General features: G+C 40.4%; 1 protein-coding gene across 4 annotated transcripts; it reads right to left on the minus strand.

The window, feature by feature from the left end:
* On the minus strand, positions 445-20194 carry MKI67 (marker of proliferation Ki-67). 4 transcript variants are annotated; one of them, XM_021399716.1, is made up of 16 exons: positions 20057-20194; positions 19660-19773; positions 18545-18626; positions 18343-18458; positions 17488-17557; positions 16518-16578; positions 13762-15228; positions 13217-13455; positions 12069-12492; positions 10289-10404; positions 9315-9486; positions 9048-9176; positions 6897-8272; positions 5830-5905; positions 2235-5300; positions 445-1100 (listed from the first exon to the last, which is right to left on the minus strand). In XM_021399716.1, the coding sequence occupies exons 2-16, from the start codon at positions 19749-19751 to the stop codon at positions 949-951; spliced, it is 7638 nt and encodes a 2545-aa protein (XP_021255391.1). In that variant the 5' UTR covers positions 19752-19773; positions 20057-20194; the 3' UTR covers positions 445-948. The 4 variants fall into 4 exon arrangements, with proteins under 4 accessions (XP_021255391.1, XP_021255390.1, XP_021255389.1 ...); XM_021399715.1 differs by having other exon boundaries at positions 16518-16581; XM_021399714.1 differs by having other exon boundaries at positions 2235-5297; positions 16518-16596.

Below are 20565 nucleotides of genomic sequence, written 5' to 3' on the forward strand. Positions count from 1 at the left end.
TAATGCTGGGACAGCACAAAGCTACATGACCTGGAATTCTGGATGATCACAAATGTTACACCAAAGGCCCAGCGATGCATTTTGTGAGAGGTTCCTCACACCTGGGAGGCTAAAACGGGAACTGGAGGAAACGCATCTCAGTCCTACAGTGGTAAATGTAATAGGCAACAGATCTCACAAACAAGAACTCACCCAAAGGGTCGTTTTCATCCTCAAAGTGCTAACAAATGTCAGTACACAGAATCCATTTGGCCTTCCCATTCCATTTGTCCACAGAAATACCTGTAAATCCTCAAAAACTACATTAAAAAAAATGTAGGTTTTTAACCCTGCTCTTAAAAATGCAGTTAGATGCTGAAGCTGGATTTTCTTTCTGCATTTAAGACAGTAACACAAGTAATTACACATTCTTAATTATTTCTAAGAACACAAAACACGGAAGACTCAAATTGTTTACAAATTTAATGAATTACAAATCTTCTCAGTAAAAAGAGCTTTTTTAAAAAAAATTCAACATAGAAGTTCCGCTAATAAATCTATAGATCTTTTTTTAAAGAATATTTACAGGACTTGAATGAAAAAGCAAGACGTAAGCACATGAAACTAAGCAGAAAATAGCTTACAATTGAATGGACAGTAAAGTAGCATGGCTTCCTGATTGCTGTACTGATCAACAGAAGAAGGGGATAAATACTGTTAGAAAGCATTGACTTCTATATTTGCCATTCTGCACAAGCACCCCGTGGTTGAAGAACTGCTACACAGACAAGTCTACAAAGAACGGGTATCTATGCCACATCTGTAAACACGTCAAGAGAAGTAATTTCATAACATCATGATTGCTTTACAAAACCTGAACTTAAAATCCGAGTGCAAATCAATTCACGTTAAAAACCTGCCATTTCAATTACTGAATTCTTTTAAAAACTGGTTCCGCAAGCATGAAGGCTATTTTCTGGTTCTTGCACTTGTTCTCGTGCTCGATCTTGTCTTCCTGTCTGTTCCTCCAGGAATCTGAGTCGTCTTTACACCCCCTCTGTCAAGTTCTTCTTTGGCTTTGTTTCTTCTTCCTTTTCTTGGTGATCTGTTTTCGTCATTATCTATTTGTAGACATAAATATTGATGTTACGTTTATAATATAAATTTACATTTCATACAGAGTCAATCTTCAGTCGCATTGTTTTTCAAGATGTCCCCAGTGACTACATTCCAAAAATTACATCCATGAATTCAACAAACCAGTTACAAAACCCACACTTCTGCACATCCAATATCCTTTAAGATAGACCCCCGAGGACTTACAGCTATTTCGGAAAGTAGGTTAACATTAATGAGAGCACCAAAACCAATTAGCTACCATTTCAGCTAAAACTCCTTCTACTGATATGTAAAACTAAAACATATCCAATGCTGGAGAAAAATCCAGCAAAAATGAATATATAGGAAGAGTTGTATGGTCCAGCCAGAGCTAAGTCAGGATTTAACTATGAACAAAAGACTGGATGCCTACGTAACAATCTAGATAGCAGAGAACACCAAAGCTGCTCTAAGAGATGAGCATCAAGCCAAGCACCAGACAGGGAAACCATCACTAAATCCACATGGGAAAAGATAACCTCCCCAGAAAAGAAACTATCCAGGCAGGTAGAGAAGCTCCAAAACAGATCACTCATCTGGGAAGTACATGCAGCAGTGTCAGGAAGTGGAAGCTAGCCAATATGTAAAGGGAAACAAAAATTCATAAGCCAAGAGAGAAAGATGGCTAAGTTGATGTGTATGGTACATAAAGGTTACCCAGAAGCTACAGATGTACAAGCAGGAGCTCAGACAGCATTTAGGAGAAAACAAGCATGAACAATGGGTGCTAAAGATGTGATGATCATGTTATGTCATTACCACCTACTCCTGCAGGTCAGTTAATTGCTGTATTACTCTATAAGTTGCAGATTGAGAGAGAACATACGATAGAAAAGCATGAGGGCATTTGAATATCCCAGAGGAGAAATACAAGTGTCATATGCCATAAAAATCAATTCATTCCACTTAGGAGAAACATCTTGTTTGAATAGGATAACATAGCTGCTCTTTACTTAAGTCTTCTTGCTGTACTAAAGAACTACTCTTCATCTACATTAGCCTATGGCAGTCAATAGTAATATTAGATTTCTGTACACATTATTGTATCTATACCTAACCCAGCCACAGAGAAAATAGAAAGTAAATTGTTGGCTCACCTGATTTTAACTTTTTGGGTGCTAAGACATCTGCTGACAATTGACATCTTCTTCTGCGAGAAGTGGAAGCTGGCTGTTGAGCAGGGCTAACCTCTTTTCCAGACTGATTATTTTTTTCAGAACCAGTGGATGCCATACACTTATTTTGAGTTTCTGAAGTGCTATCATTTCCTGGCAAGTTGCCCTTATCGTGGAGAGAAGTAGAAGTAGCTGCCTTCGATTTGAATTCTACCTTTTCCCTCTTCTTTCTCAGCTGCCTCCGGTTTTCCTGGGATGAATTATTTTCCAGAGATGTACCTTCACCTTCGTTAACATTTCCCTTTTGACCTCCATCGTTGCAGAAGACACGTTTTTCCCTGAGAAAACTGGAACTAGTATCTTCAGGTTGCAAAGAAACTGTTTTTTTTCTGCCCAATCTTGATGGATTGTCTTCTGAAGACTGAGTTGTTTCCAGAAGCATACGCTGCTGCTCCTCAGGAGATTCATTCTTACCATCCTCTGGCAAACTCCGAAGAGATCTAGAGCTAACAGGCAGTGAAGTGCTATTTTTTTCCTTCAAGTACCCTTTTGAAAGATCCATTTTTTCCTGGGGAGCAGATTTTTCAGAAAGCAGGTTTCGAGCTTCTCTACGAAGATTCTTCCTACCAGTTTCTCTGGATAAGCTGTGTGTTCCCTGAGCAGATGTAGAACTTGTGGCTTCTGACAAGTTCACTTGATTCCTTCTGCCTCTTCTCAGCTGATTTTCTTTCAGAGCTGAAGCAACAGTTTCTAATGGAACATTATCCTCTTTAGGAGCCTCTTCTCTAACACTGTCCACTGGCAAGCCACGTTTTCCTCTAAGAGAAATTGAATTAGTTGTGCGTGTCACCGGAGCTTCTTTCCTTCTGCCCCTTCCTAATGGGTTCACTTTCGTGTGGGACGCTGGTTCCAAAGGCTTATTTTGTTCTTCATTAGTATTCTCCTCTTTATCATCGTTTTGTGACAAGCCACATCTCCTCTGGAGAGAAGATGAACTTTTTGCCTCTGCTTCTACATCGATCTTTTTTCTTTTGTCCCTTGCTGATGCATTTGTCTCTGCCTGCAAAGTTCTATTTCCCAAAGCTGGATTTTGATCTTCTTTCACAGTCATCTTTTTATCGTCACCTTCTTGCAACCCACGTTTTTTTCTGATAGAAAGAGAACTCGTCGCTTGTGATGCTACAGCAACCTCTCGTCTTTTTCCCCGTCTCAGTGGATAGTCTTCTGTTGAAGAGGGATTAGCTTCCAAAGCTGGATCACGGTCTTTTACAGAAGTCTCATCTTTACTATGATCTTCAATTAAGGTCTGCTTTTCTGTAAAGGTAGAACTAGCTGCTTGTGGAATGGAATTGACTTGCTTTCTTCTGCTCCTCCTTACTTGACAAGAAGGATTTTCTGAAGTCTCTTGCTGTCCAAGTTTGTAAGTCATCCCTTCCTCGTCCCCAGGTGAACTCCTTTTTCGTCCACGTGCTTTGGAACTGGCTTGCTCAAGTTCAAAATTAACTTTCCTACTTCTACCTCTTCTACACATAGTTCCCCTCTTTTGTGTTTGATTCTCCTGCAGGGTTTCCATTTGCTTTGATTTTACTACCTGCTCATCTCCCGACTGCTTTTGATGGCTACGAGCAACACCATCACTGTTTACAGCAGTAACTGTGGCTGCAGATGTGCTGTTCTGGTCTTCCATTATTTTGCGTGTCTTCTTGACATCAACACAGCCTGAAGGCTCTGTGGGAGAAGATTCCTCCATTTCTGTTCCTGACTTAACTTTGTGTGTAATTAGCTCTGAGCTGTTTACATTTTTAGCAGATTCATCACTCTTTTTCTCTGAAGAGTCCTTCTTGCCTCTTCTGCTCCTACTTCTGTTTGTTTCTTGCACTGTGCTGTTTGATTCCAAGACTGGAACAGTCATTTTGTTTGTTTCTCCAGAAGGTGACTCTGATTTTAATCTTTGAGATACTTCTGCTGTATTTGCCTGAGTACTTTTAGCTTCATCTCCCAGAGATGCTTCCCTCTCATTTTTGGAGGGTGATTGTGTTTCAGCAACAGTTTCATCTGATGTTTCCTTAATTTTCTGAACATTCTGTGTATTTTCAGGTGCCATCCCATAAATGTCTGATTTTACTTCCGTCAAGTGTTTTCTAGCATTTCTTGTAGAGTTAACTCTTTTTTGTGTTACCTTCATTTCAACTTTAGTTCTGTTTTCAGATTCTTCTGCTGGAGCAGTCTCAGAAGTCCGCTCATCCTCTTGTATTACCTTTGTTGATGGTTGTTCACGAAGCTTCCTTCTTGTTGCATGAAGCTCCTCTGAAGAAGCTTGTTTGACTTGGTCATTCCTAGCTCTCCTTCCTCTTTTAGGTGCAATCGGTGCTTCTGTGTTTTCTACTTTTCTCACCTCTCTAGACCTCTTCCTAGGGAGTAGAAGCATTTCTTCACTGTCTCCTGCACCAGCTTCGTTAGATGTATTGTCAGAGTTTTTAACATCTGTTTGCAGCTGACAATTTTCATTTTGACTGTTAGATAAACTTTCTGCCTTTATACTTTGATCATCTTTTATTAACACGTCACTGATGATGAAGTCCTGCAAAGGCAGTTTCATAGTTGCAGGTTCTTTTTGTAACACTGAAGAATCTTTGCCACAAGACTCAAGGTTCTCATCTGGAAGTTTTAACTCCTTTGCCTCTTTCCTTTTGCCTCTTCTTGGTCTTTGAGTAGCAACATGCATTTCCAAAGACGAAGCAGTTTCAACTTCTTTCTCATCAGGATGTTCTGAAATGTTTTCTTCTACCACACAAGCATTTGCTCTCCTCCCTCTTCCTAGATTTTTAGCTACTGAAGTTGAAGTTCTGAGCTCTCCCATCTCTTCTTGGAAGCTCTTTTTCTCCAGGCCTTGCAATTCTTTTAAATTTAAATCCTTTTTAGTCTGCTTTATTGAAGCAGGATGTACCGTCTTCCTCAATCCGCCCCTTGTTGGTCTCTGAGTAGACTGGTCTTCACCAGTTAACTTCTGTTGAGAATCTTCACCTTGTGAAGTATTTCCTTTGTCTTCTAAAACAGATTTTTCACCCCATACAAAGTTTTTACATAAAAAAGAACACAAGCAAAAGTTACACATTATGATGCCCGATAAAAGTATTTGTGAGTTTTCCTAGCAGAGTGGTCTTGTACATATAATATTAATTACAAAAAGGAGAGCGTGGTGGTATTTTAACAGATTGTGGCCACCTCGCTGCACAAAGCTGTTTCATTTGATATTGATAGCATTCGTAGCTTTAAGATGTGTTATTGAAAGTCTTTGCTAAGAAAGGTGATTAAGTGGAGACCTTTTCTTATGTTTTTGATACACTGGTGTGTTTGGAGATGACACCATTACAACATCAGAACACTACTACACCGTTACCTCTCCACCAATTGAATTTCAGCACTGGTGAAATTCAGCACTAGGAATTACTGTACAAATTTCATGAGCTACTTGCTCTTTGTATGCTATATAATTTGGAGTTTTTTAAACACGTTAAAACTTCCTAATAGCACAGTATATTCATTACAGCTACAGTTAAAATGTAAGTATACTTACCATATTCATGACTGCCATCAATACAAGGAGGTACATTTTCTTCTTGCTTAGGATCCTTAACATTTACTGACCTGACCTAGGGGAATAAACAATAATCAATAAATTCATGTCAGACAGGATAAGAAATAGTGGAGCTAGCCAATATAAAATCAGGAGCACAATAATTGGAAAAAAAAAGGTCTCGTAGAGAACTTTTCTCATAAAACAAAGTTCATTTAGCTTGATAACCGTATCCATATACAATACTAGCCCACAAATAAACTTAATATTTGTCATCTGAGTTAGTGTATCAGTTTTTAAAGTGGAAGACAACATTACAGTTTTTTTTTTTAAGAAATGCATTCACTAAACTGGCTGAAAAGTGTCAAAATCTCAAAAGAAGGGGGTATTGAAGCTGAGTCATTTGATGTTTTGTAGTGCTTTACTGCAGTTCAGCACAGACAAGCACACAGCCCAGCGATACTCAGCGTTTCATCTATGGATCCGGGAGCTTACACAAAAATCAATGCTAGCAAAATGCACAAAGAACAAGAGTGATGAAGCTGTGTACTGTAAAACTCAATGCTACCTCAGTAACCATACAGACAGAGCTCCTTCAGACAAAATACATACTAACACAAGCAAATGTATAGAATTATAGTTCTCTATAAAATAGGTGTCCATTCAGCAAGCAACGAATGAAAGACTTATGAGAACAATGAGCTATTAACTGACCAAGAGGTATCACAGTGTTGTGGCAAAAGCTCAATACTGTTTAATGTTTAAAGAAAAGAGAGCTTTAGTATTTAAGGCTACAAAGAAGCTGAACAAACAAAGAAGCGTATATACTTTACTTATGAAAAGGAAGGCATAGTAAGAACTCGACTATACTTTGTAAGTAATTTAAGGATGCTATAGAAAGGAGAAAAAAATTGCTCCTTCAGATTTGTACTAGGCTATATCTTGTAGAAGGGAGTCATTCACCTGCAAAAAGTGAAGTCGTATTAGACAGCCTAAGAGTTCCCTTCAGCCACAGACTCCATGCCTAAATAAATTCCTTTCAAAAAAAAAAATAAATAAAGCTTTACCTTAGTTTTTTCCGGCGTGTCAAATATTTCCTTAACTCCAACATAGTCCATTTCAAGCTCAGAATTTTTCTGTCTGGGTTCTGCCATAAGCCTACTCAGACCCACAAAATCATCAGCTGGGTGAGATTTCTCTCTGGGAGTCTTCATTAATCTACTAATACCAAATACATCTTCTATGGGTTTAACTTTTTCCTTTGGTGTCTTGAAAATGCGGCTGATTCCAATCATGTCTTCTACTGGTTGGGATTTCAATTTTGGAGTTTTCTTGATTAAATTAACCCCTGTCACATCTTTTACTGCTTCTTTTTTTTGTATTGGAGTCTCCAGCAATTTTTCAGAGGCATTTTCATCTGTAATAGGTTTTGACATTTGCTGTGGGTCCAATAGGTCTTCTGCTGGCTCCAGCTTTTCCTCTGGGGTCTTCATGAGCTGCTTGATGCCTGACAAGGACTCTACTGGCTCTACCTTCTGCTTTGGGGTCTTCATGAGCTGCTTGATGCCCGACAGGTCCTCTGCTGGTTCTGACTTCTGCTTTGGGGTCTTCATGAGCTGCTTGATTCCTGACAGGACCTCTGCTGGTTCTGACTTCTGCTTTGGGGTCCTCAAAAGTTGCTTGATGCCCGACAGGTCCTCTGCTGGTTCTGACTTCTGCTTTGGGGTCCTCAAAAGCTGCTTAATGCCCAACAAGGACTCTACAGGCTCTAACTTCTGCTTTGGGGTCTTCATGAGCTGCTTGATGCCCAACAGGTCCTCTGCTGGTTCTGACTTCTGCCTCGGGGTCCTCAAAAGCTGCTTGATGCCCGACAAGGACTCCACAGGCTCTAACTTCTGCTTTGGGGTCTTCATGAGCTGCTTGATGCCCGACAGGTCCTCTGCTGGTTCCGACTTCTGCTTTGGGGTCTTCATGAGCTGCTTGATTCCTGACAGGACCTCTGCTGGTTCTGACTTCTGCTTTGGGGTCCTCAAAAGCTGCTTGATGCCCGACAAGGACTCTACTGGCTCTAACTTCTGCTTTGGGGTCTTCATGAGCTGCTTGATGCCTGACAAGGTGTCTGCTGGCTCTAACTTCTGCTTTGGGGTCTTTAAAGGCTGCTTGATACTTGATGCAACCTCAACTGACTCCAACTTCTGACTTGGAATTTTCCTTTTACTTGGTGACTTCACTCGAGATACTTGTTTCTCTGGATTTACTGACACACTGTCCATGCCACTATCTTCTTCCAGCATACTTCTTCTTTTATCAGGAGTTTTTGTGGATATTGCATCAAACACAGACTTTAGAGACTCTCTCTCTCTCAGAAAGTAAGAGATGTCTTGACAATCTTGCTTCTGTTCTGAAACATCTGAAGCATTTAATGGTGACACCATCATCTCTCCTGAAATAAATAGTAGGTGTATATAATTTGGAAGAAACAAGAACCAACCAATCAAAAAACAGTAAATCTAAGCATGCTAAATGCTGTATAACGAAGCAGAAAACAGACTCAATCAGCCCAAGCATTCTAATAAGCTAAAATCTAACAACGTGCTTCAACAATCAATTTGGTAATTAGCAATAAGATAATCAGCTCCTACAAGGCACAGCATAAATCTAAAACATTGAGTAAAAAGAAAAAAAAAAGATTTTTCAATCTGATATAAACAATGATTTTATCATCACCAGTGCTATAAATATTGGATTCTTCATGTTTGATTTTTTTTCTTTTTTTGCTAGGTGTTCATCTTTACTAAATTCTTAAGAAAACAGAATTGAACAGACAGTGAAGATTCTAAGTTATATACAGGTACACAATGACTGGTATGAAATTACAAATTACATCTACTTCCTGCTGTAAGATGTTGCCACTGAACAAAGTCAAGCCCACAATCAATTAAAGAACTGCCATGCTTCAACAAAAGATTTGCCTGAAACTATACTTCATCATATAGAAATCTCACACCAAATCGAAATACTAAAAAAATATTAAAGCCCACAAAAAATTACTGAAGCTGCAAAACATTTTTAATACATTATAGGTATTTAAAAATGGTTGCAAGATATTTTCTCTCTACATCAAGTCTGTCTAGCTCTAGACTGCTCACTGCCTCAAATAATTGTAGACACCATTACCCTTATGTGTACGCATCAGTCTTTCTTTCCAAACAACGTACCAGATTCTTCAGGAGTATGCAGATCAGAAATCTCCATTGCAGTGAATGCTGGAGTAAAATTATGAGCAGTGGTCAAAGGCAATGTTTTTCCACCCTTATTGTCTGGAGTTTGAAACATCTCAGTCAGTCCTATGAAATACATTTTAAAAAAAAGCACATGCTTTGAAAACAAAACAAAACACACACAAAGAACCAAACCAAATCAATAACAAAAACCCCCACACAGTTGACAGAACCAGTAACAGATGCTAAAATTTCCCAGCTTACCTGTGAAGTTTTCGTCCATGCTCATGTTTCGTTTCAAGATTGGATTTTTTACCACTTTAGGAACCTTCCCAGCTGTTTGAACTGTGGTGGAGTAAGCTCTACCTACAACTATTGTAGCAGGAGACTCTGCATGACCAGTGCTAAAATGACCCTTTATTTTTCTTTCTGGAGTCTACAGCAACAAAAAAAAACCAACAAAACCAACATTAATAAATAAAGATTCCTTATATTTAAAATCTCATGAGAATCATTCAAAGCTGCCACACATTTATCAGTCCTGTTTAGTTAATACAAAATGTTCAGCATGCAGAAAGGGTTAAATTGCAGCTAATTTAAAGGGTGAAATATATAGCTTGTCCATTCTTTTAAAATTTGATCAACTGTGCTCAATGAGCCATATGACAAGTAATCTTAGCTTTAAGGAATGCTCAGAGATTACACCGAGAGTGCTTCAGTCTTACTCCTTTTCATCATCACAGAATCATCCAGGTTGGAAAATACCTTCAAGATCATCAAGTCCAATCACCAGCCTCATCAACAAGTGTTTAGACTAAAACAGGGGCTCATTCAAACAGCAGGACAGTTTGACTGGAGACAACGGACAAATACTTACTCCATCCACCCAACACAGTTGGTTATTTAGATATGCTCTTAAGATGCTTTGATTACACTAAGTTCACTTCCAGTTAATGAAACTGGTTACCTATTTCACATGCTCTGTAACAATGCAGCACAGTATCCAGACATTTACCTAGTCCTTAACTACCTAAAGGAGTTCTCCAAAAATAGCTAGACACCATTCTTGACTTCTTCTTACAGGTCACAATATTCTTACAGGTCACGAAAAAGACACCAACACCATTTAACAACTTCTTAAAACTTACCAGCTTCCAGCTTCTGTAACAAAAACACCTACAAGCTGTTTTGTAATTCAGCAAACCCCAAACCCTTTAAAAAGCAGTATAGGAATATACCTTTGGTGATTGTGTTATTTTCCTTGCTGGTCTTCCTTTCTGAACGCATTTTTTGACAGCCTTCACCTGTGGTCTCGCAACACCTAATTTCACCACTTCTGCCCAAGTTTTTGCAACTAGAAAACAGAAACAGAAATAATAACCTAAATTCTCAGCTGTGTAAATAGGAGTTTATAACTATTTCTTTATGATTCCAAAGGATTTGCTGCAGTCAAACATCAGAAATTCGTAGCTGTATCATCTGATGGCACTTATACTCAAGTGCTGAGTGAAAACGCTTTCAAATGAAGATGCTATTTCCAAGCTGAAGTTTAACAAGCATCCAGTATAGTTTTGTTCCCACAACCAAAGAACAAAAAGACTTATACAGTGTCATACACTACAGAACCTGAAACTGAAGGCTGACCCAATTCTGTCTTCACGCTTTTCGTCAAGAAAATATTTTTCCCCAATAGAAACTTGCCATCAGCTTCTCAGCCTTGCTCCTTATTATAGCTGAACTTTTCTTTGGCAGAATGTGAGATTTAAAATCAGAATGATTTTTTAAGAGAAATGTATTGACTTTTTCTTTCATCACCTACCCGAGGAACTTTGTAGTCATGAAATTATGTATTTATACTGCTTAGAGCATTTAGGTTTACCTAGAATTTCCGTAACCTTTCTTATACCACCTTTACCACATCTCTGAAAATTGCCATGGTGCAGTTATCATTCTGTACACAGTAATCAGGAAATTAATCACAGCCATGTAAAAAAGCTGTGAGCTGACAGGACACCTGCCTCATTTACTGTAGAAATGGCAAGGAGAAGAAGTATAAAAGAAATGTTTCTTTTTGTAAGTAAAGATCAGAAATGGGAATGCCAGTTCTGGAGATATTCTAAAGATGATATTATTTTCTTGTCAGAGTTACCGGGCAAGTTAGGGAAAGTTTGCAAAACAAAAATCTAAAGCTGTCATTGCTAGATGTGCAGAATATAAGGAAGAAAGCCAACCATGCAGGGAATTATCTAAAAAAGAACTGGGAAGACAAAGTTTTCCCGAATCCCAAAATAAAAAAACAAGGATAATGGCGCTATTTTCATCTTACAGAAGAAACTGATGCACAGATACAAAGCAACTGAAAAAAAAAAAAACACAATTTGCTAAAAATTGATACAGCTTTCAGCTGGATTAACGAAGGCCTGTGATTGTATCTCTCTATATAGTGCGACAGTCACTGGGATACTATATGTAGTGTGTAGCTCAAAACTAGAAATGGTACTACAGAAAATGAATATAGAAAAGAAGGATAACAACTGCCAACTGAATGTTGGTGGGAAACTTTAAATTTCACTTTGAAAGAGTCATATTGACCTATTTCCTTAAATTAAAAAGACATCTTGTGTTAAAGTATCTTCATGAAGTTTACAGTTTCAAGAACGAGCCCCAACTTTTCCAATGGCACCAAATCAGTTTCAACCAACATTCCAACCTGAAGCCTCTTTACTGCAATTAACCTACCAAACGAAACCTTAATTCTATCATTTTTAAGCTTTGGAGTATTAAGATTTGTATTCTAACACACTTACTGCTTCAAAAATTTACTTTTTAGATGCAAGAGAAGGCAAAATTTTGCAATTTCCTGATGTTTCAAAATATGCAAAACCTATCAGAATACATGCCAGTCATGTGATGGTCTCTGTATAATGAACTAATAACAGGTCTACTTCAGCCTTGCCCCTATTTTTTTTTTTTTTACAGTATTTAAATTTATATTAAAAATTAACTGCTGAAACAAACCTAGTAAATTAGCACTAGAAGCACCACTTCTTCTTTTTGCACTGATTACTGCCACAGCCCCACTCCTCCTCTTCATGGGAGTCTTCCTCAATGCATGTTGTGAACTTCTGGTTAATTTGTTAGGTGTACTCATCAAAAAGGTTTTCTCATCTTCGTTAACGTGAGCAGATTTAGGTGTTTTCACTTGGCCAGCACTCTTCTCCTTCGTATTCATATCTTTCGCATCAGCATTCTGCTCTTCTGCAATGGGGGATGGAGTCGTTATTTGAGAAACAGAGAAACGTCCTTTTGTGTAAGGTGCTGGAGAGCTTAAAGTGAATGTAGGCGTTGCTTTTCCAGAGACAGGGGATGAGGCAGGTGGGGACTTCTGGGCTGACACACTTTTCGGTGACGTTTTTTCTTTCTGCAAGCGTACACTAAGTTCCTGATAGAAAGTAATAGAAATGAAAGGCAAGTTACTGCACAAAGCTCAACTACAAACGCTCCTCTGTCTATCTGAAAAGTAAATACAATCCTACAAAATATCATGAGCTCACTGGAAAATCCTTCGACGCTACTCTCTAGAAACAAAACACGCAGCAATTTTTAAATTTCAAAAGACACGTGCAAACCCAGCTGAATAAATTAACCCGCTTCGTTACTCTGTTCAAAACAGGTTGACTGAAATAAAGCACACGACAAGTTTTCGCTAGTTTAAAAGAGCAGCAAAACATTTTCCAACTTCTTGCCAAGCCACGTGGCAGTAGTTTGCACATTCTGCCAAACTGCTGTTCAAGACCGTGGCTATTTTCAGTTATTTATGGCAAACTGGTGCTGGTAAGCACAAGAATACAGAAGTCTACTCCTACATATGTATGAGAACAAGCAAAAGCACGGGAGGTGAAAAACACACAGCTAGTGGATCAAGACAGGTAGACAAAGGTAGACTGCACTCCTTCCTCTAATGGAGGAAGACTAAAAAAAATGCTGATTAAAAATTGCTATTTTCAAGTACTAGCTTAACCTGCAATTACACTGTCCACTTCCTAACATTTATCTAAGCAACATGTATTCTTTTTTGAACTCACTTTTAGAAGTCTTTGAATTTCTAAATCCTGTCAACATTAATTAGCTTAGCAATTTGATTAGCTTTAGCATTTGATGTTTACCTGGACTGCGAAGTGCTTCAGTCCCTGCCCCTTTTTCAGGACTGCACGTGGCGAGTTTCCAAAGGGTAAGCTCAGTCTTGCAGGAATGGCACCTCTTTTAAGGGGTGAGTTGGGAGGCAAGCTTTTATCAAAGAGTTCTGGACTTAGATGACCACCAAAAGACACTCTTTTTCTTTTTCCTAAAGGCTGAGGTAACAAATCACTACTTGTCCTCTTCTGAGATATCCTTTTGGTCTTACCTATAATAAATAACAATCTCTGAGAATCCAGGAAGTCACCCTTTTAAACAACATAGAAAACAGCGTTCGTTCATGCATTCTGGATTTGGAAACTTATCAGATGGTAACTCATTTAGATTCAATTGGGTAAACTTTTATATAAATTATTGTGCATTTTTAGGGTCAACTACAACTACGTGATTAACATTTTAGAACAGACGTGTCGGCAATTAGTTCTACATTTTATTTACCCAGAGAAATTCTCACAAACACTAGGAGAATTTCTTCAATTCAGCTCTAACAAGGCACGAGATTAAACCTATTTACCTGACTGCTCTTCAGTTGACAGGCCAGAAATATTTAATTCTGAAGAAGTCTCACTGTCTTTCAGTGCAGTAGCACTTCCAGAAGACCTTTTGGATGATAATCTATGAGGTCTTCGAATATGGGTATCTTCCAAATCCTGTTTCTTTTGACAATCCTTGGTAGCCAGCTCTTGTTTAGTTTCACTGTCTTTTCTGTCTGCAGTCTCATCGTGGTGTTCTTGAACTGCTTTTGTCTCCAGTGCTTCTTCAGTTAACTGTCCAGAGGTCCTTCTCCTTCCCCTTTTTCTTCCAGAGCCAGATTTCTGACTAGCAGGAGATGCCAGATCTGATGTGAACTCTTCTGAAGCTGATGTTTCTGAATGGATGCTCTTGTTTGTTGACTCATTACTTGGCCTGCTATTTCTTCTGGGACTCTTAGAAGCTGCAGGAGACCCAGATTCTCTCTTTTTCAAGTTAATGTTTGTCTGATCACAAATTTCAGTCAGCACTTCTTTCACTGATTCTCCCGGTGTACGTTGTTTACTATTTCGTCTCTGTTTCAAGCATTTATTTTCTGCCAAAGGCAGTTGTTGGAGGCTATCATTTCTGCACACCGAATCTTCCCCTTGAGTACCAGCTGAAATTGCTGAAAAAGACTCATGTTCCAACAACACATCTCCACGAGCTGTTGGAGTCCCAGTACTTACAGAAGCCGTACCACGCGCTTCTTTGGCAGGTGACACGAAACGAGACCGAAGACTCTTCCTTCCAGGCCTTGGTGTAGACAGAACATATTTATCTCCTTCTGACACATTTGTCACGTTAGCTGCTGGTGTTAGTTTATCTACTGTTATTGCAGAGCTGTCGATTTTATCTGCACGACCCAAGCACGGCTTGGGTGAAAATGCTGCATTTCCATCGTTCTCCTTCTGGGGTTTGGTTGTAACTTCAGGATCTTTCCATTTCCCTGATGGGCTTAATTCCTTATCACCTTGCAGGTGACTTCCCTTACCGCCATCTTTTGTCACTTCCTTTGAAACAGAAGTTTGAGGAGTTTTGGTAAAACTCTTCCTGGCAGCACTTCCTACAGCTGAGCTCTGACTCAACTCTGAACTGATTACATCTTGTTTCATTTTATATTCCTTGGCTTTTCCATTTATGTCTCTTTCTTTTCCTTTAGTCAGTTTTCCCAGGTCATAAACACTACTTGATGAAATTTGAGCATTTGGTTCTAGCAGAACACTCTTCCCATCTTCTTTTCCAGCTTTTTGACGTAAATTTCCTTCTTGTAGAAGTTTTCTCCCTTTAACCTCAAGTTTCAGCTTTTCATAGAGCTTACTAAAAGGAGACATTTCATTTTCCTTCTTAGTAGGTTGTTGTATTTTGTAAGACTTGAGTGTTTGTATCTTAGCTGGCACGGCTTTGGAAAAGTTTTCCTCTGTGCTTTGTTTGTTTTCATCAGTGTTTTGTTCTTTGCACTCAGCATTATCTACAGTTAAAGCAAAGCAAAACAAGAAGTTATGTGGAAGCTGCAGAAACACAACTCCAAGTTCCTTAAATACAGATAATGATAATCCCTTCCTTCCCTCTGCCAAGGATATCAACCAGGGTCCAGGACACAGTACTGTAAATAAAGCTCTGCTAACAATAGCAATTCTCTGATAATAAATCAGTACTGAAATGTTTAAAAAATTTTAAGCTGTAATCTGGACTTTATCCCACACACAGATAAGGCAGCTTATATTTCACATTGCTGCTTCTCTTCAGCAATTCATACACACACCTTCCATGGCTGCCATGGGATAAATCCCTGAGCACAGAATCAAACCATCATTTTGATTGGCCTACCACTATTCACTAACTATTCTGTGTTGTGCTTATGAAGGTGCTGTATCGCTTTAGCTGCCCCAATGCTCCTCTGGGGAAAAACAAGATAATAAAGGAAAGCTATAAGTTTCCAGATGAGACATAACAAGCAACCTGCATGCATGCTGGAAGCTTGAAGCAGCACGCTTCCTCTGTGGGTCCCTTTGAACCTGGATATTTTAGATACTATGAAACCTTCTATCTTCTCACGAAAGTATCTTTACTGAAGACAGGGAGGATGGAAGGTTCTGGTATTCAGCCTCCCTGTGTGTTATCATTACTCCAAACTAGCACCTCTAGGATAAACCTTCCTTGTACTACATCTACATCAAATAGATATTGCGAACTACGATTTCAATCAGCAAAGCTTACTCCATCTCTCTAGGATTATACCTTTTACAAATTCTTTTTAGGAAAGAATACCTGGTAACATTTGTCTGCAATAATACTTGCTCAAAAGCAATTTGTTAACGTATTTTAATCACAAAAGCAGTTTTGTGATGTTAGAGTTTTCGTCACTGGAAAGTAAACTGTAATAATCAATGACGTTTCACATATCTTGTTTCAACTGGCATTTTGTACTGAGGATGCAAAAAAATGGTGTAAACTCTATAAACCAAACCTGCAGAAATCACTTAAAGCAATACAAACACATTTTGCCAGTTCCAGTCTAACTGTTCTGCCTCTTTGTCAGGATGCAGCTACACTGATTTCTCTTTGCTCTGGTAAATCACACAGTGCAAGGCAATAGAACAGACAGCCATAGAAGAGCGTACTGTACTCAGACTGAAAAAACTTCAAATAACTCTTTTTTCTCCCCTCTTTTCAGTCTTGCTTTTCCTGCTGATGCTCATAGAGTAAAATCAGGTTGGAAGAAGAATATAACCACCTCCCCCCGATACAGGTACAAACCTGAAGAACAAAGACTTTTAGATCCCGAAGTTTGTTTGTGTAACAGCTCCACTTCTGCCACCTGCTGAACATGAAGAACCTGTAAATTCATACAATATTACAGCAGAGCAACACATATTTACACTTCACCTTTCTACTAAAGGGCAAAAAACCACTGACTTTATAAACGTGTGAGCACTGTTTACTAAACAGGTCTAAAAGGATTCAGATGAAATCGTTGAGTATTTCACTGGTTAAGAATACTCATAGTTCATACAGTGAGAGTTCAAGTGCTGTTTTATCATTATCAGTTCTGAAAGCACCTGTAGCTGAGGAATATACAAGCACACTCTAAGCTCGCTTTCTTACCAGTCCTGGTGAAATAGCTTTATTTAAATAGGAGAAATATAAGATAGAAGAATCTTCCAAGAGTCACACTATTCACTAAGCAACAGTATCCCCTCAAAGGGATACAAACAGGAAAAAGAAAAAAAGAAACCAATGAAAATAAATTATTCAAAGAGAAGCTTATTTTGACATTTACAAATTCCAGTGCTACGTTGTAGCGTAGTAGCACGCAGAACAATGCAATATTTCTGAAGAAAAGGATGCTTAGGCTCTAAGGCAAACTTCCCCATTTAATGAACAAGGATACTGAACGCCATGCTCCACATTTCTTGCATCCAAGGCACTCCTCAAAAATGTTAAGGATTAATTTCTAATGGCTTGCCTGTATCACTAACAACATAGATCGCTGAGCACTACCAGAAACTGGCAACCCTCAAATTAATAAATGACATATATATTTAAAAGGGCTTATCTCAAGGAGTTCATTGGTATTTCCAAACAGAAAGTTTGCCAGCAATTGAAAAATGGTTCCTAGTTTTCAAAAAATTAACACAGAACCCACAACAGAACAGGGACACAGAATACCATAGGAACACTAATACTGATGCATTTGCAATAAGCAAGGAGACTGCAACAAAATTACCTGCAGTGTTTCATCTTTTGGAGATCTAGAACGTCTCTTCTTGGGAGTTGATTGGAGAGGGTATTCAAATCTGGAGAAAGTATCTTGTAAGTAAAATCATTGCTAGCTTAATTCTTGTTATTAAGATAAGCAACCTAGTAAGATTGGCCCCACTCCCAGCAACACACACATTGCTTTTAAATGCTCCAACTACATCAAAACTCTCCTAGCATTACTCCTAGAAATGTTTATCCTGGAAATAGAATCAAAATTCCCTCTCTAGACCATTCTAGCTTTATTGATTTAGCTTAACATAATACGGAAGCGATGAAAACAAAGCTTTCAGCCATCCTGCCTTCTGGAGAAGCTCTGTCAGACATGGTCAAGAAATACTAAATAAACCACGTTAACTTCTGTTTCTGAAGACAGTCAAGTGATGTTTTAATCATAGAATGGCCTGGATTGAAAAGGACCTCAAAGATCATCGAGTTTCAACCTCCCTGCTGAGTGCAGGGTCTCCAACCACTAGACCAGGCTGCCCAGAGCCACGTCCAGCCTGGCCTTGAATGCCTGCAGGGACGGGGCATCCACAACCTCCCTGGGCAACCTGTTCCAGTGCGTCACCACCCTCTGTATGAAAAACTTCCTCCTAATATCTCATCTAAACCTCCCCGTCTCAGTTTGCAACCATTCCCCCTTGTCCTATCGCTATCCACCCTCATAAACAATCGTTCCCCCTCCTGTTTAAACTGTCCCACCCTCTACCATGTATCTTCATCCAGCAGCCAGAGCCTGTGCTCGTAGAGCCCTCAGCACTGCTGTGCTGCAGATCACCCTCTAGGACCAAGGCACTCACAGCAGGTCCTTGATGCTCACCTGAAAGAACGATCGATAATCGTTAGCACATCCCCATGCTTCAGAGGTACAGGCTGCTGAAAATAATCACCATTCAGCTGCGTGGGATTTACGGCACTTAAATTAGTCAATATTGCCTAAAAAGAAAGCAAACATTTCAGTATCGTTCAATTCGGTTGCGCTACAGCACAATGCAAATGTCATTAGCACACGTATAGCTTACCTCCTTGTTTTCATTTACTTCAATTTTACAGTGTTCCTTTGAGACCTGAGGCAACTGGATGCGAATGTCACATTCTGTTCTCCTACAGGTAAAAAGGAGAAAAGACAGAAAAACTGGATTGCTGTAGAATTAGGGATGTCCCAAATTTCAGATCATGATCCGTACAACAGCACAATGCTTGTGACAGGCACTCTGCATATGGGACGGGTAAATCCTGTACTTAGTGATAACTTTGGTGATGCAGAGGAGTGAGAAAAACAGCACTGAGCTAAAAAGGGGAGAAAAAGAAAGGAAGAGGAAAACACGAAACCTAAAGCTCTAAATCATCTTATTAGCACAACCTGCCACTTCCAAATTCTGTCCAAGTGCTAACAGTACACAGAGCAAAAAGAAGGGTGTGAAGGTGGCGTGGCTAAGCAGAAACCAAGTGTTACCCAGCTGGCACAAGTGTGAAGCCAGAGATCACCATCATCAGAGGCTCTGCTGATAGTGCTGAACTCATTCAACTTAATTGACGCTGGACATTTTGCCATGGACGTTCACCACGGAACCTGATTCGGGACTGGGTAAGTAATTATTTAAGATATTGACCAGCCAGAAAAGCGCTGAGCAAAAGGTTCCAGTGAAATAAGAACATTTTATTCATCAGCTCTAGACTAGCTCATGTGTTCTGTAACTGAGGTCTCTCAGAACCAACCAAAACTACAATTAGTGCTGGCATGGTGGACACAGTTGAATGCAAGGCATGGACTCCAAGATAAGAATTCTACTGCTTGCCTGTCAAGTGCACATTACTTTCAATCTCAGCTTTGCCAAACCCTTTTGTCTAATTTCCCTTGGCCAGAAACTTAGGAAAAAAGCAATTTTAGCGAGGAAAAGGCATAGAGTAGTAACAATAGATTCAGGTCATCGTACTTCTGAGAAATGTCAGCCCCATAGCACCTCCCCTCCCTCGAACATCGCCCACAAATATATAAGCATTTGTTGTCGATAATAAGCACTTATTGTCGATAATAAGCACTTATTGTCGATAATAAGCATCAAGGAGATGAGATCTGCAGGAGTTACATCGTTAGCACTATTCTGCTGCATTCCAGTACTCAAAACATCCTCACCTTCCAAATAAACAAGAGCTGGCGGTGAGCGGAAAATAAATCCCATCGGTCCCGTTCCGTTTAATGATGATAATTTTCCCGAAGAGCGGCATCTTCAAACGAAAGGAACCTTACCTAAGGGGAGAACACCAAGGTAACCCCTCCGTGCAACGCTTTACGTATTTACGAAGGCAAATCAGCGTCATAATTCGTAGAGCAGAAGCACGGGCTGGAAGGACCCCTCAGGGCGGCAGAGCCCAGCTCCCAAACCCCGCAGCTTTCCGAGCCGTTCATCGCAGCCGCCGACAGCCGGCGCGACACACGCCGCGTTCCTCGGTGCGGCTCCCCGCTCCGGCCACAAGCACGGCCCCCCCGAAACGCGCACCCTTAGGAGCGGAGCGGCCCTGAGGGCCCTTACCTGCGCCTCGCAGAAGCGGCTCTCCGGATCTCCTCGCCCAGCTCCCGCCGCCGTTCGCTCCGCACGGAGCGGAGCCGCAGGGCCGAGCGCGGCGCTTCCGCCGCCGCCGCCGCTCACTGGGTCTTCCCGCGCGCGCCAGCTCCGCCGCACCGAGCCCTCGCACAGCCGCGCGTATCCCTGCGCCGAGCACCAACGGGGCACAAGGGAGGCGCGGAGGGCCTCTGGAACCGCCTTTCCGCCTCGCCGCCCTCACCTGCCGGCAGCCGCCGTGACCGGCGAGATTCACCCAGGCCGGCCGGTCGCGGCAGCCGCCCCGCGGCGGAGGGACTCTTTTAGCTTCACCGGGTGCCGGGCCGGCGGAAGGAGAAAAGAAAAATGCGGTCAAACTTCAGAAACGACTTTCGAAAAGGCGCGCGGCCGGCCGCGATTGGTGGAAGAGGGGGTCACGTGGCGGCGCGGCGCAGCCAATGGGGAGCGCAGAAGCCGTTTGATTTCAAATGGCCGTGCCC

This window comes from Numida meleagris, chromosome 5, assembly GCF_002078875.1.
Source record: "Numida meleagris isolate 19003 breed g44 Domestic line chromosome 5, NumMel1.0, whole genome shotgun sequence".
Classification (NCBI taxonomy): Eukaryota; Metazoa; Chordata; class Aves; order Galliformes; family Numididae; genus Numida; species Numida meleagris.

Bases quoted from the DNA above. Each gene is read 5' to 3' on its own strand.
- MKI67 (XM_021399713.1), bottom strand. From the start codon at position 19,751: ATGCCGCTCTTCGGGAAAATTATCATCATTAAACGGAACGGGACCGAT. The intron at 16,597-17,487 runs GTAATTTTGTTG...ATGAATTTACAG, and splicing joins CAAAAGATGAAACACTGCAG to GTTCTTCATGTTCAGCAGGT. The intron at 13,456-13,761 runs GTAAATAGGTTT...TATTTATTATAG, and splicing joins GTCAACTGAAGAGCAGTCAG to GTAAGACCAAAAGGATATCT.